Raw genomic sequence first — 18443 nt, forward strand, 5'->3', positions numbered from 1 at the left:
ACAAACTGGAACTGTATTAGGACAACTATTTTAAGTGTCACATCACTCATTCTCCTTCAAAAACCATGCTTCAAAGGCTTGACTGCTTTCTTCTCACTCGTCTGATGAATTTCAAATAAGGATCATTAAAAATGAGCATTCATTTAAACACAGGTCACAACACTCACACTATTCCCTCTCAATAACAATCTCTTTTCTCTCTCTTAGCATGCTATGTCAGTCCGTCCTTATTAACATTGCTACTTAAACTGTGATCTCTGTTTTTGAAGAAAAATAAGATTTAGATTTTATAAAAGCTATTAAAAACACTGACACATTCCTTTCCTCTCACTCACACCATTCTTTAATCTGACCCTGTACTTTAGGATTAGAAGTTAATTCTTGGTTTTCTATTTGGTCTGTTCCATTTTATGTATCTTGTAAATTCTATTTTACCCAATATTTCATCGACATTTTGTATTTATCACTTTGATATTACAAGAAACAAGTTAAACAAGTTTGCTCTTCGCCCCCGAATCTCTGTGGATCAGCAGAAGCACCGGCAATTTAGCATCACAGACAGTGCCGCTTGCATGCCAAATCCTGAAGAGCCAATCAGGAGCTGCCACTAACACTTCCCTCTTCAGGAGTAGGCGAGCTAAAGAAGCCTGGCTGAGCCGTAGGAGAGGTAAGCTTTGAACAATGAATGGCGATCTAATGGTGGTTTCTTCTTCCATCCCTCTGTTTCACCAGACTCCCTAGACTGACTGTAGCCAGATCTTTTCCATCTGCCAGCCAAGCGTTGCTCCTGGGTTGGTGACTCATTCTTCACCCCCTCGTCCCTGAGCATGGATCAAGGCACGACTGCACCTTTTGCTTTTCTCCACACTCTGCACTGCTGTCTTCACTCGTGACCGTTAATAAAAGAGCTGTAAATTTTCCATCTGTTTCCTGCCATGTTCTTGCATCCCACCTCGCAGCGTGATTTGATACAATACACACACATACACACACACACACACACACACACACACACACACACACACACACACATATATATATATGTATAAATAAACAAATCACATATGTCTTATAAAATTTATTATTCAGCATATTAGCTACATAAAACTATATTGACATTTTAAACAAAAATGTTTGAATGTGTACGAATGATCATATTTCTCTTATCCTAGCCTCTCTTAAATGGCTTCCAGTGCGTTTTTTGATTGTTTTTAAAGTTTTAGTGTTCCATCAAGGTCCCTTAGGTCTGCAAATAACTTGCTCTAGGGACAACATGAAGCATAGGGGTGATTAAGCATTGCTGTTGCAGTTGCTATTCCCAAGCTCTGTAATTCATTGCCATTGTCTATCTTTAAAATCTTGTCTAAAAACATATTTTTATTCTTTGTCATTTAACACAGTTTGGATATGCCTGGGTTTTCTTTTTCTTTGTGTTGTTTTACTTTTTTATGTTGGGATGTCCAGCACTTTGGTTAACTTCAGTTGTGTAAATGTGCTTTAGAAATAAACTAAACAAAACTAAAATTAAGAATATTCTTTGAATGTAAATTGGGTCTTAAAAATTTATATTCTGCATTGGGTCTTAAGAATATATATTCACTCATGCGATGCACGGCTAACTGCGCACAACTTGTGGGGAGAGGGGTTTAATGTAAAGCCCACAGCTGGAGTGAGGTCCAGCTGATCCTCAGACACCCCTGGTGGAGGAGTGAAGCGGAAATGCTGCAGTAAGGAGGTGAAGAAGAGAAAGAGTATCATCCTGGCCAGACTCTCTCCCAAACACACCCTGCGCCCTGAAATCAGACAAGAACCTTTGAAACCAACGGAAATATGGAGCACAACATTCAGCAAACAAAAGCATTTCAAACTACCTGCAGAAAAAGGCATGAAGGCATCATTCTTAACAAATCGGCCTTGCTCATCTAGGAAATGTGCTGGGTTAAAGTTCTGTGGGCTCTCCCATTGAGTATCATCTTTCAACACAGATGTCAGGAGAGGAAGCACACAGGTACCCTGCAGAGAACAAGAACTTTACATGTCAATAAGTTTGGTCTGATCTAATTAGTCTTAGGACATACCACTATATCCTACACAATTTATTAACAATAACAACACCAAATTAACAGGTTGACCTTCTTGATGAAGAAGCCCTGGAATGTAACATCACAAGTAGTGGTGTGGGGGATACTCATGGGTACTACGTTAGCTAGTCTCTGAGTTTCATGGATCACTGCATCTGTGTAAGGCAAATTCTTTCTGTCCTCCACCACTGGCTGACGACCTCCGAGAACTCCATCAATCTCTTCCTGGACATGGTCTAGAAATAAGAAAAACTTTTTTAAAAAAACTTGTTTTTATAAACTAACATTCAAACAGTAAACTACCTGCAGCAGTCATTCTGTGGATAATATTTGAGTGTGTGAAATTTTACCCTGAATCTGAGGATACTTGGCCATAAACAGAAGGCACCAGCGAAGTGTTGTGCTAGTGGTGTCAGTACCAGCAGCAAACAGGTTGGAGACAGTTATAATGAGATTCTCTTCATGAAACAAGGTGTCTTTATCTCCAGATTTCTGTCCAACAGAATCATTATACTGTATGTAACCATTAGCCAGTGTAACAGTCATTATATTTTATATTATTTGAGTACACTCTTTTCTAATGAACACAATGATTTATGCATGAATGCCACCTTTATCTAAAATCCCACAGGTTACTTTCTCTGGTAACACATAATTATTGCACTGGAACAAGGATTTAAAAGTAATATTGTTTCATTTTTTGAACAGATTTTATTTCTATTCTTGGGGTGAATGCATACAGTGATAAACCCTACAGCTGAAAATTCTGCCTTGTGGTCTTGAGGTCTGAAGAGGCCAACAATATGGTTATCAATTTTTTCCCTTTCTTCACTTATGCTGAACCTCAATTTTGGGGCACAGTGGCAATTATATATTTTATAGTGTCTAAAAATGCTGGTTCATGCATTCTGCAGTATGCAACAAGCTAAAGTGATCTCTTTTGTTTTTTTGTAGAATATGGAGCATTAAATGTAAAAGTGATTCATGCAATTTAAAAGAGAAGTCATTATTTTTCTCACATATACATTACAGCACAGTGAAATCCTTTCCTTTAAAGTGCATAGTTAGCTTTAAAAATCCTAGTTTGAGAAGAAAAACAAATAAAGATGTTACGCTATCCCAGTTATGGGGAAAGCCCATACACTAAATTAAAATCCTTGAATCTGGGTAACTATAAACTATATTTATTACATATTACTCATGACTACTTATTTAGCTCACACAAATTTAGTAAAGTTAAGTAAATATAAAACTCTTTACATGCTCAAAATTTCTTTTCACATCACAGGATTTACCTCAGAATTCTTTTTGCGTATAAGAAAAGAGTCAACCAAGCCTCTGGTTTCCTCAAGATTTAAAGTCTCCTCCAAGTTCATGACAAGATCCTTTATTTGTTTTAGATTTTGATCAAAGTTTAACATCATAAGTTTCCAGTCCTTTAGCCAACCTCCAAGCCATGGAAACATATTATAGATCTACAAGTAAAATGCAGAATTACTTAATGCTTCAAACATAGCAGGTCACAAATGTGCATGTGTACAAGGTACGAATGCTTGACCCAAGTGCAGGCAGCAGTAAAATAGTCCCAACCATCTAATTGATGATGACTGTCTTGTTCTCTGTTTCTAAGCTGCTGAGGACAGTGCTGAAGATTCTACCTGCCTTTACTGAGCCTCTGAAGCTCTTTGGGTCCTGCTTTGTTGCTGCCTCTACACAGCTGGAACTACATGTTCTTTCACCCTTTTAAACATTTTATCTGTGCTAGAAATTGACTTTTAGAATGTTTAGAATTATGTTGATGAGCATATTACCTGTATAGAAGGTGAGCCACCAAGCTTGATGTTATCGTTGGCCCGCTTAACCATTTCTTTGAACTGATGGTCACTGTATTGAAACCTGCTTCCATAGACAATGGCTGAGATGATGTTTGAGGTGGCATAATTTAATGGCTGTGAAGTATCAAATGGTTTCCCTGTAAAGTAGTAAGCAACAAAAATCCCTTTGTAAAAATGATCTAATTATTTAATTATCTGATGATTAAAGTTACTGAAGTACACCAACCTAAATTAAATGTAAAGTTAATCATAGTAATGTTTGTGATACAGATGTCTTAAAAAGAAATAAAACATTTCTATAAAAATATTTTTATAAAAAAAGTTTTCTTTTTTGCTAAGTTAGAAGTGCTTCTTTCTAATGTTGCTAAAATGCTAATTTTGGTACCCTGATTTGAACTGGTTTCCAACCTTAACACAACCTTTCCAACCTTATAGAATTTGAATATATAGGACTGGACTGAAGTCAGTTTACTCAAAGCATCTGTTATAATTATAATAAGGTCCACAAATATTTGGTCGTTGAAAAATTTATTGTTATTGTTAACAGTCTACAAAGTATATTAAATAATGAACTAAAAATAAAATTACATAAGGACCTCTTTAACATTTCAGAGGGTACTGCATACAAATGCTTTAAAAGTAAAGTACATTTATAAGTGCTTTAAATGTAAATACCCGAGAATTAGATCTGAAATTAGAAATTAGAGCTGTACCTATTACTGATTTATAGTATTAATGACAGAGCTGACAGTAATCTGTGTCTTATTCCTAATGAGAAAACCTACATTGTAAACCTACATTATTCCTAATGAGAAAACCTACACTGTGGCTAAAACAGTTATAGTTAAATATTACTTCAGTTTTTGTGGTTGTTAATTCAATACATTTTTTAATATATTTTAATGAATTTTGACTTTTATGCAGCAATCGAATATGCTGAAATAAAAGTGAAATAGTGACTACATTTTAACTGACATTAAAGTCAATTTACTGTAAGATTTTACCCTGTAAATCTTTCAACATTTCCCTCAAATAGTGTGTTTCTTCTATGATTTTCTCCTCGCTCCCTCTTTTGCCCATCCCAAAGTCTCGAAGAGTGGTGAGAGAAAATCGTCTCATTTCTTTCCAGCTTTCACCATTGCTAAACAGAATTCCTGAAATTGAAAGAGAAGTTAATGAAGAGAAAATCTTGAAGTTTATTGGTTAAGTTTCTTAAATGGTAGATATCCTGAAAAATCATATATTTAATGCATAATAACTATAATATATAAATCCTAATGAATAGGTTGACTATTCTGAAAACAGATAAACGGAGAATAAATTCCTCATTTTTAAATATGGAATAACTTTTAAATGCACTAGAATAAATAAATAAATAAATAAATAAATAAATAAATAAATAAATAAATTCAGTATTCCAAGACTGGAATGATAATCTTTCACCTTCAACAATTCTTTTTTAAGCAGGATGCTTAAATGGTACTTCTTATTGCTTTACATCAGTTATACATCATTACAGGCAAAAATACAAGCACAAAAAAGAACCAGAGGCTGAGTGTGTTTCTGAAGTAGAAATTATTCACGAATGCAAAATTAACACGGTGTTTACATTTATACAAACCAAGCTTCTCCCCTAAAAAATATAATCAATTTGGAAGCAAATTAATCCTAGAATGTCCATTGAAACCATTGAAAAATATGGTATATAAAATACACACACATACACACAATCACATACACACCATGCTAAACAACTTTGATGACTCTCTTACCATGTCCTTTGCTGAGGTCAAAGAAAATGGGACTGATATCTCTGTTTCCGAATTCCTCTGAATTATTTACAAGTGCTTGTTTGACGGTTTGATATCCAGCTAAGACAACAACTTTCTTAGGCCCAAAATACACAGTGAATACTGATCCATATTTTTTTGACATCTGCAAAAGGAATCAAAGAGTAAAAGTCAGTTTGAATTTTTTTTTATTTGATTTATATTTGTGGATTAACTTGCTAGGGCAGTTAAAGCTCTTTGTCATTTGCCCAGTATTGGTACATGGACCACAGAAAAAAAATACAATTAACACTAAAATTACTGCAAATAAAAACACCTCAACAATTAACCAAACTAATTAAGCAGCATGTCAGAAAAAAGATAAAATACATTTATATAAAAAACATATAAACTGAATTTGGTTCTTTAGCATTAACGTGCAAGTACAAATAGTGGATTATAACAGTTACATTAATAAGTTACATAACTGATTTTTGTTTCTTGTTATTGGAATAATTTTATGACCAGATTGTTTTTGGATTGTATTTAATGTTCATATTATTTTAGATAAGTTTAGATTTTATATCTGTGGTTTTGCATTGAATTTACTTACAATTATAGAAACTGGTTCCATGTAAATGAACTAATTTGAATTAGAATTTTACTATTTATTTATTTTACTAAAATAAAACTACCACAAGCTCACCCACTCAGGCCTGAACCCAAACCTTTGTAACTGTAAGGAAGTAACACAACCACTACTGATTATTTTAATATTATTTAATCTAATATATCAGATATTTGTTAAAATTATTTTTACTAGCAATTAAATTACATTTTGATGAAAAGCACTGTGGACAGATTTAGTGTGCACTATGGCCAATTACAAGGAGTTCTGTTTTACATAAAATACAAGGACTACAAAGCTTGGCTAATGGAAATCAAGCAAAACTAAAAAACTAGTTCACAACCAGCCTTAGTACATACAGTAGTATACTTATTTACTTAGTATAAGTATATATGACATCCCCAATAAATCAAAGATTTACTGCAAGTCAAACATTTTCTTCAGTGTATGAAGTAAATAACAGTCTTCATTATCCGTCAAAGAACTGGAAGTTTTTATTCTTGAGGGATGGCTCAACATATGCATGATATGCAGGACAGCATTCCAAGAAGGATTAAAGCTATTTTGAAAACAGGTAGCCCTACATTATACACTTAACTGTAATATTTAGGGCCCGAGCACCGAATGGTGGGCTTCGCACCATTCGGTGCTCGGGCCCTAATAATACTCCCGAGCAAAAACAATAGGGCTTCGCACCATTCGGTGCTCAGGCCCTAATAATACTCCCGAGCAAAAACAATAGGGCTTCGCACCATTCGGTGCTCAGGCCCTAAAAAGGGACTACAACAATCAAGACACTCACTTCACATAGAGTCAGGTATGGTCTCTTGAGGTTCACCTGCAGCATGTTTCCCAGAAGAGGCAGTGGTTTAGGACCCGGAGGCTCTTTGTTTTCTTCCTGAGAGCTGGCATCAGAAAAAAGGAGATAAACAATCAGCAGAAACACAATAGCAAACAAGATGCCAGTAGCTGTAGGTGGCATGAAAAGGGCTTCCACCGAAGTCATTGCTAAATAGGTAACGTGAGTCAAACGTCTTCTACATTAAACAAGTAGAAAGTAGCAAACATAAAAACAAACTACTTGGATTGCAACATTTGTAGTGACTTTGGTTGGCTGGGTGTGGTAAAGAAACAGGGGTGGAGCTGTGTTTGAATAAATGCCAGGCAGACACACACACACAATAAAAATCAAATTTTATTCATTTATACATTTTAGTTGGTATTTGTGCATTTCATTTATTTTTTGTGAATAAATGTTTTATTTGTGGATCTCATTTTAATTTATTGAACATATTTAATTATTTACTTATAATCTTAGTAACAGATATCCATAAAAGAAAGCTTGCATTGAATGGGTAACTACGATTACATAGAGTATTCCACAAGTTTTTAGTTGGTTTTATTTGAAATAGCCTCACTTGATGTAGTAGAACAATATTTATATCATTATCAACTTAAACATGTAGAAATAATTTAATTAGTAGCCTTATTGGTATTCTGAATCGATTATCAGTATTGATTGTCATAATAAATCAGATAAAACCCCCTCTCTGTTGCACAAGTTGGTATTGCTCAACTATTAGGAGAGAGAGAGAGCGAGAGAGAGAGAGAGTGAGAGAGAGAGAGCATGTACTAGGAAGAAGGTAGAATAATTTATTGGAATTTAGCTATTGACATCCCACTAGTATTGACATCCCACTTAATTAATTTCATTTCAATTTAGCAATATAAAATGCTGTTTTATATTACTCTGTTTATCAGGTATCTTAAAACCTTTTATTGAACGGCCTAGATTTCATGATTTTCGCCTAAATGACATACCCAACTAAAAAATGGTACAGCTCCCATATACTTTGACACTCAGGGGTGTGAATGTCAAATTGGAAAGAAGACAATCTCTAGTTTCTGATACAAGTGTCAGGGTGATTCTAGGCCTTACTGACACAGAGTTACAGAGGCTAGAATGGAGGGTTTCATTTCCACCCAAATCATTTTTCTGTAAACTGACTAAAATACACTACTGTAAACACATGTCAGGAGCTAAAGACAAACTCAAGGTCATAGCCACATGTCTTAGCTTTCACCAGAAAAAGTTTGAAGTCAAAAGACTCAAAAATGGATTTTATATGGATTTTTTTCTACAGATGTCTGTGCGTTTTTGTTTTTTGGCCCCAAATAAACCTTGTTTACAAGAGTAAACAAGAGTTTCAAAGGCCTATAACCTTTTGCCTAGACCACTAGGCAGTAGTATCTGCTCAAAAAAAACAGGAATTCTGTGTGTGTGCTCTAGGATTGCGCAATAAAGCTCGAGAATTGCGTAATGACTGTCTTCACACGGCTCTAGCTGGCACCCCCCTCTTGCTAGATGGCCCATGTCGCATCTCATTGGAATCGTCTCCTTATTCGCTAAAGAGATATCAGGGTCCCAGATCATGAAATTGCTACTGGCTGGAACAACTGTCAAACAAATGGAGGGTGTTCCGAATAGAATGGAGAGCCATCATTTGCTCCTAAGCTGTCTATCTCTGCCCTACGGGCACCTATTGGCTCATGAGAGGGCTTGTTTGATTGCTAAGACTCTGGAATACAAATCTGACACCCAAGTGTTTTATAGTTTTATAAGCCTCCAATGAGAAGTGAGAGCCGAATGAATGGACGGGAAGTGAACTACTGTTTACAGTTTTCAGTCAGAAACGTAATTATTGTGAGGCGAGCAAAGCGTTTTGGATTAAAAGGCTTGGATATTCCATTTCCTTGGATTCTTGGGGATTTATGAAAAATATTTGTTTTCTAAAATATTACCCCAGTGAAGAAAGGGAAGAGTTTAAATGTAAGTAAACAAACTTAACTAGCGCCGCCTAGTTCAGGTGAACTTGATTACATTTTTATGACTGCTATAAATCATATTATGCTTTGTGTGACCGTGTAATTGTTTCGTTATTCTGAATAAATATACTATGATCCACAAATAAATATAAAGAGTTTCACAAATATTTTTTAAATCAACAAATGCACAATAAGCAAACCGTAAATATATGTTACAAATTTCACAAATTTAAAAAATATTTGTGAAACTCTTTATATTTATTTGTGGATCATAATATATTTATTCAGAATAACGAAACAATTCTGACCCCATACCCAGCAGACCTAAGTGCTCTGGATGGAGCATATGGCTTTAATAGATCTGAGAGATATTTAGGACCAATGTTATTTAATGATTTAAAAACTAAAAGTAAAATCTTGAAATCAATTCTACAATGAATGGGCAACCAATGAAGGGAAGCCAATATAGGTGTAATGTGTTCTCGTTTGCGTGTCCCGTTAATAAACGTGCAGCTGCGTTTTGTACCCTCTGCAAACGTGTTAGAGATGCCTCACCAATGCCTACATAGAGACTATTACAATAGTCCAGGCGGGATGATATAAAAGCATGGATGACCCTCTCAAAATCAGTAAAAGATACAAATGACTTGACTTTAGATAATTGCCTTAACTGATAAAAACACGATTTAACTACCAAATTAATCTGTTTTTCTAGTTTAAAGTCACCGTCCATTAAAACCCCCAGGTTTTTAACAACAGGCTTCACAAATGACTTTAAGTCACCCAGATCTACATCAGGAGTATTAATGGTACCACCAGGTCGAAATAAAATGATTTCAGTTTTATCGTTACGTTAACATTCTGAGGTGATTTCACTCAAATTCATTCTAGTTGACTCACGCCAAAACAGTAGGCTCTCATTCTTTTTACTTTGTTTACACACTTTTCCCATTTTCCCAAGTTTGCTGTTTTACAGAGAAGAACTCAGATCATATTTCACTTGCAAAAAACTTTTCAGGTGTTCCTTTGTCTGCATTACAGTGACATGTCGAAACCTGTTAACAAAATACATGTAAATTATAAAAATTGTATTGAGTGGATTCATTTCACTGCTGCTATTTTCTGTGTAATTTGTTGCAATGAAATCAGTATGCAAATTATGGTTGAAACAAATTCACATTTAAATGTATTTATTTGTTTAGCACTTTTTATAATTGACTTTGTCTCACAGCAGCTTTACATAACATAAACATAGAACAAAAGGTTATTATAAGAATAATATAAAGATTAATATATTACAAAATTCAAGATTAATATTACATATTTTTAAATGTGTTTGTATTTATCCCAGGGGGGCACGGTGGCTTAGTGGTTAGCACGTTTGCCTCACACCTCCAGGGTTGGGGGTTCGATTCCCGCCTCCGCCTTGTGTGTGTAGAGTTTGCATGTTCTCCCCGTGCCTCGGGGGTTTCCTCCGGGTACTTCGGTTTCTCTGGGAAAATTGTCGCAAGACAGTCAGAGCTGGTACAATTTCTGGATGCCTCGGGGTGGGTAGAAAGAAAGAAGCAGTGGAGAGGGATTAACATATCTGCTGTTCATAATATTAGCAAGCACTAGATGATAATGTGCATTTGGTCAGATGTATTATAGCACAAGATTATAGGAAGTATTTTATGTACGCTTGACTAAAAGATAAGTTTTTAATCTACATTTAAACTGTGAAAGTGTGTCTGACTATTCTCAGAGAGCATGAAGGATTGTAACATGTTAAAAGACTAGTTAGATACATGGGCGCTAAACCATTAAGAGCCTTGTACGTAGCAGCAGTTTGTAATCAATTCTAAAAATAACAGGTAGCCAGTGTAGAGATGATAAAATTGGGGTTATATGGTCACATTTTCTTGTCCTCACTGTAAAAAATTAACTGTAAAATTTACAGTAACTTACTGGCAACTTTGGTTGCCAGTAATACTGTAATATTTCCAAGACTACTGTAAATCATTAACTACAATTGTACTGTAAAAAACACAGCACACTGCCTTATATACATGTATATATGCTGTACATTTTTACAGCTGTAACTAAAATTAAAGTCGAAATAATGTTTATGAATGCAAGTGAAATTACAAGAGCAACAATGAACTTACATGTACTGCTATACATTTTACAGTAAATTAGAGCATCTGATGTGGAATTCAATTCACTATTTGTTTGCTGTAAGTTAAAGCATTTTTGTCAAATAAAACTCACAATAACAGGTTCATTAACATAAATTTATTGTAATGGCTATTTAACATAACCAGATTCCAAAATCTATTTGGTGAAACAATAAAAAAAGGAGATTGCACATTAAATGCAAGGCTTTAGCCTTGGTTCATTAATATAACAAATTTATTGTGCAATAATGGCTATTTAACATAACCTGATGCCAAAATGTATTTGGAGAAACAATGGAGAGAAAAAAAAGGAGATTGCACATTAAATGTAAGGCAAAAGAACAGCAGCACTTAAATACTAACTATGCAGTGCACACATTCCTAAAGTGATTGTTCTAAAGTCATAAACTAAAGAAATGGTCTGAACTGTGCCTACCTTAAAGGCAAGAATATGAACTTGGAAATCGGGTCAGTCTCTGGTAGCAATTCTATTGGAATACTTTAAATGACAAGCCATTCAAAGTCCATTAGTTTACGCAACAGTGTGCATACTGTACATGTGCGTTCATTCCATGCATTTTCTTGTCTCGCTTTTTCTTGTTTCCGGGTTGATGCCCACAAGTCCTCTGTGGAAAAAAAACACACACACACCATCTAATTATCAAAAACATTATACACTTAAAAATAAAATACAAAATTAGTCATACAATTCAAATTACATTTAATTTCAATGAAGAGTTAGGGTCATATTTAATTTTATCAGAAATTAATGTAAAAATATTTAGCCTTCCATGTTTACAATAAACAAAATGTACAGATTATATTATTATACAGATTTAAAATCGCATTTCTAAAGATTTGGCTATAGAACATGTAAATCATTGCACACTGCAATCCACTGCATCTAGTGCATTGTCTGCAGGAAGACTGCAGTGATTATACAGCTGTTAAATGATCTCCTTAAGAGATTTAAGATAAAGTAGTTGTACTGTATTGGAAGTGCAACCACATTTTGTAAAATGCAATAAAATCTGGAATCTGTGATGTCAATACTCTTTCAACTTTAACTGGAAAAAAAAAACGTACAAAGAAAATATTTCCAATATTTTCACTGACCAACTTATTTGTATTTAATAAATAAACAAGTTTAGATATTGATGGCTGCAACACACTCCAAAAAAGTTGGGACATGGGACATTATAGAATTATAAAACATGGGACATTATAGAATTGTTATTCTTTTCAATTATCTGTCATTGTTATTTTAGTCATCATAATAATTTCTTTTATTTTTTATATGGTTTTTGCATTGTTTTTGGTATTTAAATTATTTGCATATTTATAATAGATTATTTGCTACAGTTGTGCTATACTTAACTGCTATACTCTTGGCATTCTACTCTTGCTAATTGAATCCCGGTGATTATTCTTAAATAGTCTACAATGAAAAAAGAGTGAATGTTTGCTGGAATGGAAGTACTGAGAAAAGCAACTTGAAGCATCTGCTTGTGCTCGTCTAGTTTTTAATCCAGATGCACCTTGCACTTTTTAGTAACATGCAGTGAATAAAATAATTCTCTATTCAGTATGTGGTTAGCAATTTTTTGTTGTTCATTAGAAAACTTTTCCATAAAATATCTAATTCTGATAAACTATCCTAAATTGAAAACCTAAAAAAAAAGGTAAAAAAAAAAAATGTGAAAGTAACAATAAATATTGAGTAAGATTTTATGCTCTGAAATACCTCTGAATAAATTCCAGCGTGCATGCAGCATCATCCTAATAAGCAAGATTTAAGTTGTAATAGGTCGCAAACAATGCTGCCAGGCCCTCAACAAATGCCTCTGAAAATGGGCCCAGGACAACTTCCCTCTCAAAGGACAACATCCACTTGCTTGGGGTCATGGATTCACCTATAAAAAATAAAATAAGAATATGGCAGGGCATAGATTAATAAGTGTTGTATAGCTCATGTTAAAGGGATAGTCTGAACAGAATTAAATGAAGTGAAAATTACCATGATTTACTCGCGCTATCCTAGGAGTAAATTACTTTCTTCTTTCAGACAAATACAATCGGAGTTACATAAAAAAAAAAAAAAATGTCCTAGCTCTTCTCAGCTTTATTATGGTAGTGAATAACAGGCAAGATTTTGAAGCCCAAAAAGTGCATCCATCGATCATCGATCAAAAATATCCATATTTAAAACCACATAAATTAAAATATTTACTTTTCAGCATATTTATGGCGAAGGAGTGAACTCCAACCTGACGTAACGAAGAACACGGAAGCGCAGAGGATAGAGCAAAAAACAACAAAAAAACTCAAATTAGAACTCTAAAACAAGAATTTTTAAAGACAAATTTCTGAGGATTTTGATATAAGAGAAGACCTTGAGTTTGTTACACAGCCCTATTTGTTACGAGAGGCGTTAAAGCTTACACTACTCCTACGTCATACATCATGTAGGGAGTTACTTTCTTTTGGCATAAGTCGACTAGTTCAACAATGTATATTTTTCTTACAAACACATTGCTTCGCTTCAGAGGGTCTTTATTTACCCCTGGAATTTCTTTTTACTGGATTACTTTTATGATGGATGATGCACTTTTTAGATCTTTAAAATCTCATCATCCATTCACTGCCATTTTAAAGCTTGGAAGAGCCAGGACATTCTTTAAAACAACTGATTGTATTTGTCTGAAAGAAAAAAGTCATATACACCTGGGATGGCTTGTGGGTGAGTAAATCTGTCAGGACTCTGCCCGGACTTTGGCCATGTGCCTTTTTGTTTATGTTCTGTGTTCACGTCCCTCATGTGTCATGATCATTATTAGTACTATTTAGTTGAGCTGCGTTGCCTTGTGCAGCACGGAATCCTCTGTTGTCTTTTGTTGTTGTCCTGTCATGAGTCCGTGTTCCTGTTCGGTGTTTTTTTTGTTAATAAATCCCCGTTTCTGTTACGCTATCCTGCACTTGGGTCCGTTTTTATCCCCACGTCCGTGACAAAATCATGATGTAATTTTTAATTTTTAGATAGACACTATACACTATGGGATTTATAATGAAGACTAATGTTACTAATAAGGATTTTTGTTAATATAGGAATGAGAATATAATTGTGAAATAGAATACAGGAACAGAGGTGGCAAAAATCAATTTTTAAAATGGCCATTAAAGTGAGAAGAAAAAAAAAACAGTACAGGACAAAGGGGTACAATAGCTAGAAAGCACATAATTGATGGAGACAGACACAAAGTAAAGCAACAAACCTTGGATGATCAGTGCGGGTGAATCCGGTAATCCCTCTCTTTCCATGTTGGCTGCAGTTGCTGCTGCCTAAGAAAAACTTAATTTTGCATTAAATATTTGCAATTAAATATTTAAGACATTAAAAATCTAAATGTTATACTTACATCAGCTTCAATTAGAAGCGATTCTGTTCTCACTTTGAAATCGGCCATTAAGAGTTTCAAGATGCACAGGACCAGAGAATTTGCCTCTTGATACTTTAACAGAACAGCACACACCTCTTTGTTTGTTGGCTTTTCTTGAAAGAAATCTTAGAATCCTCTTTCCTTTCCCTTCAATGCTCTCCATGATTTTTTGTAGCAGTGAGATATCAGTAAGCAATTGGAAATGTAAAAAGATCCCCTTCAGACAAAACAGGTAAGGCCATGAGTTCTTTAGTTCAGACAGTGGTGGAGTGGCGTTTATATCACGGCACTGACGCTAATATGTGACCTCCATCAACTTGTGAAGTTCTCCTCTATTGGCTCCAGACATTCCTTCAGTAGAATGAAGCAGCACCATTTGCACCATTTGCTTGCGCTTCTCTTCTAGAGTGTCATCATTTTCTCCTACAGGAAACTCCTCAGGCTGCCAACTGACACAACCATATTGATCAGCCAGCATTCTTGAGCTCTGACTTATGGTTCTACACGATGATCGTAGTCATTCTTTTCTCCGACGAGCTAAAGTGTTGTTTCTGTTTACATGTACAACACTTGCAAGAGCAAAGAGGCATACCCACTACCTATTTTTGTTCCATCAGACAGAACATCAGCAAAGCTGTCCGGGTACTGCTTAACAATATTCTGCACTACAATCTGACACTGTGCCTTTGATGGGTTTACTTCATGTTTTTGCATGTTATCCACTAACATTCTTACTAGCTTCCTTCAATCAGCTGGTGATGGTCTTTTTTTATTTGCAATGGCCAGTTTAATTTCGGAAGGCATGACTTCCCAAGGCACCTTAAATGTTTCAGCCCAGGCGCAAGATGCTGAAAAGCAAGCAGTAGAACGAGATGGTGTAGAACTTGAACTCTCTGATCCTGGTCTTGATATATCCGAAAGAACTTGACGCGATGATCGTTGGGGAGTCGAGCAGCTGGATTGTTCTAACACAAATAACCAAATAAAATAAAAAAATTTGAACATGAAACATTTTACAATATGAGACAAATGGACATTAGTAATTTTAAATCAAATCAAATAAAACATACCTTCATTTTTTCATGCATTCAGTAGTTTGCGGCATTGTATAGGCCTGAGGAATTCCATGAGGTCTTCTTCTTTGACATACCGGAGGTCATCTTTTGTCTCAACACCAATAGCAGAAAGACCATGGATAAATTTTTGAAGCTTTTCATCAGAGAGACCAGGTAATGAAGAGGAGATGGCAAGTTTTATTTCCTCTAAATTAGACATACCTTAAAAAGATGGAAAAAAGAGTGGTGTAACACAATCACAGACAAGCCACATGTGTTATACTCCTGTAGAGTGTAATAATCTAATAGATCCTCTTGAAGTACACAGACATGTCTTGGGTCCTCATCTGTTATGCAGTATATACCCAAATCCACCAACCGCACAGCATACCGTTTCTCAGACACAAAGTAAACCACAGAATTCTGGTGAACAAGAATCAGTTTAATTCTGCCAACCTCCAAACCCTCATCATTACTGGCCAAAAGAACAACCATGCCTTTCCTGTACTTTGTTCCTTTCAAAGTGATTTCAGTAGCTACTAATGTATTGCCTGGCTGAAAATCAAAATGATCAACTGATTCCCTGATCGCTTCGTTAAAATCACAAGAATAAAATTCAGAGCCTTTTTCAACTTGCACAGAAAGCTGAAAGAGGTTTCCAGCACTTAAATAGGCTTGGAGAAGCTGGTGCCTTTCTGCAAGTGTTGCACATACATACATTTTTGAAGTTGTGCAATTTTCTAGCACATTGTTTAAAATAGGTATGTTAGGTCTCAAACTGCATAGTCCATAAGTGAATGAGTGGTCCAAATTGTTTTATAAGCTCTGGCACAAGTAGTGATGTTTAGGCTTGAGAGGCTTAGAAGGGAAAGTCACATACCTAAAATGAATGTCCTCATCAATGAGCACTTTCAGATAAGCAACCTGATCTGCCAGTATTGCTGGTGCACAAATTAGGTCTACAATTTGTCTGAGGAGTAGAACGAGCTGCCACCCTTCTGATTCTGGATCCTTAATTCGGTGTCCAACAATAACTGGTAAAAGTCTTAGAAGACACCAGTTCTGAACAGCGTGACCACAAAGCTTCTCACTCCCCGAGTTAACCTCAGCTGGTTTATTGGCAGCATCATTTCCTGTGTACTTAAACTGTTTAATATAGCAATTAAGCTCTGTGAAAGTAAAGAATTTTTCTTGATTTACCAAGTAATCAATGTACAACTTAAGATCAGATGCCACAACACCCTCAAAGAGGTCATGTCCAAGGCAGGGGGGCAAGCCAGGCTGACAAACATGAAAAGAATTCAGCAGATTAAAAGGAGAGCTAAATACATTCATCGCCTAAGGTAGCAAGTTCCTGAATGTTTCTCTCGTAAGACTCCACAGTTCGCTTCATAGCAGGTTCTAAAGGTGTGGCATGGAATCAGTCTCTCTCAATGGTGCAATACCTGCAGAAATGTAGGCTTCGGCTAAAGTTCTCGACAAAACCACCAATCATGTGGGATCCCAGGTTGTCACCTACGATGGAACACAAAGAAACTTTCAAAGTTTTGCCCTCATTCACCACAACGCCATTCTCCTCAAGATCTTTGAGATCTTCAACTAGTGACCTAAAAACATGAGTTGGTCCAAAGTACTTAAAATCTTGCTCATTACACAAAAGAACAAGTTGCATGTGGTCTATGTTTGACCTGTTGTGAGGTAAAATATCAGACAAGGTAAGATAAACTGCCAGTAATTTGTGTTTTTTTCTAGCTGAGCCTAACGGATTTACCACCTCAAATGAATCCTGGTAAATGATCAAACCCAGAGATGATGGATCAGTTTGAAAGAGAGAATTTTCAGAAAAATTCTTACCATCCTTTACATCCCGAAACAGATCATTTTGTTGATCATCTGTTCATATTGATCCCTCACAGACTGGCACTGAAACAGAGCACTGATGGTCTTTTTAACTGGGACATATTGAGCAAAGTACTCTTTCCCATTTTTTTCACTGACTCCTAAAAAAATAGGGACTGGCTCAACATAGTGGAAATCTTGCTTGAAAGTAGTCTTTCTCCTCTGTGCTGTACTTAGAACTCCACTATTACAAGCTGTCAGCAAATCCTCCCTAGACAACTGATCAATCACATCATTAATCCTTTCCTCTGGTAATTCAAGCAAAGTCTTCAACAATGCCTTGAATGGTATACTCAGGCAATAGCAATTTAGCTTGCAGTTTCAGATAGAAGAGGGTTAAATTTCTTAGAAAAAGAGATTCATCCACAACTTCAGAAAGATTTTGCTCTGCAACTTCTGATCTCTCACTCTCAGACACGACATCTGAAACTGGGGTTTCCATGGTCATAGCAGGCTCTATCAGATGGTTTACAGAGCACATTTTATGTGTCCGTGATACATGTGATGCAAGTATATCTCACCTTAAATGTCCTGTTGCAACCAAATGGGCACTGAATCTCCAGACCTGACTGAATATGGCTCTTTAAATGAGACAAAAGCTGTGTTAGGGTCCCACATTGAACTTCACAAAAGTCTACATGGCATTTAAATGTTTTATCACACATCTGTGCCTGATGCTCTTTAGCAGCAGACGGGTGATGTTCCCTGTGATTTCTGTATATGTGGGACTTCAATGAAGAAAAAGTGAAAATATGTG

At 35.6% G+C, this 18443-nt stretch overlaps 1 protein-coding gene and 1 long non-coding RNA gene across 3 annotated transcripts; both read right to left on the minus strand.

The window, feature by feature from the left end:
- Nucleotides 1–1065: 1065 nt before the first annotated feature.
- On the minus strand, nt 1066–7334 carry LOC132860831 (cytochrome P450 2K1-like). Of its 2 annotated transcripts, none has more exons than XM_060892098.1 (9): nt 7116–7334; nt 5689–5851; nt 4921–5070; nt 3893–4053; nt 3377–3556; nt 2432–2573; nt 2133–2317; nt 1872–2013; nt 1066–1793 (listed from the first exon to the last, which is right to left on the minus strand). In XM_060892098.1, the coding sequence occupies exons 1-9, from the start codon at nt 7317–7319 to the stop codon at nt 1597–1599; spliced, it is 1524 nt and encodes a 507-aa protein (XP_060748081.1). In that variant the 5' UTR covers nt 7320–7334; the 3' UTR covers nt 1066–1596. The 2 variants fall into 2 exon arrangements, with proteins under 2 accessions (XP_060748081.1, XP_060748080.1); XM_060892097.1 differs by having other exon boundaries at nt 1066–1811.
- Nucleotides 7335–10378: 3044 nt separating this feature from the next.
- On the minus strand, nt 10379–17304 carry LOC132861179 (uncharacterized). The gene is made up of 6 exons (XR_009649898.1): nt 17233–17304; nt 15803–16009; nt 14712–15697; nt 14568–14634; nt 13040–13208; nt 10379–11921 (listed from the first exon to the last, which is right to left on the minus strand). It is a non-coding gene; the product is annotated as an uncharacterized LOC132861179 (long non-coding RNA).
- Nucleotides 17305–18443: the final 1139 nt, after the last annotated feature.

The sequence above is a fragment of the Tachysurus vachellii genome, chromosome 18, assembly GCF_030014155.1.
Source record: "Tachysurus vachellii isolate PV-2020 chromosome 18, HZAU_Pvac_v1, whole genome shotgun sequence".
Lineage (NCBI taxonomy): Eukaryota > Metazoa > Chordata > Actinopteri > Siluriformes > Bagridae > Tachysurus > Tachysurus vachellii.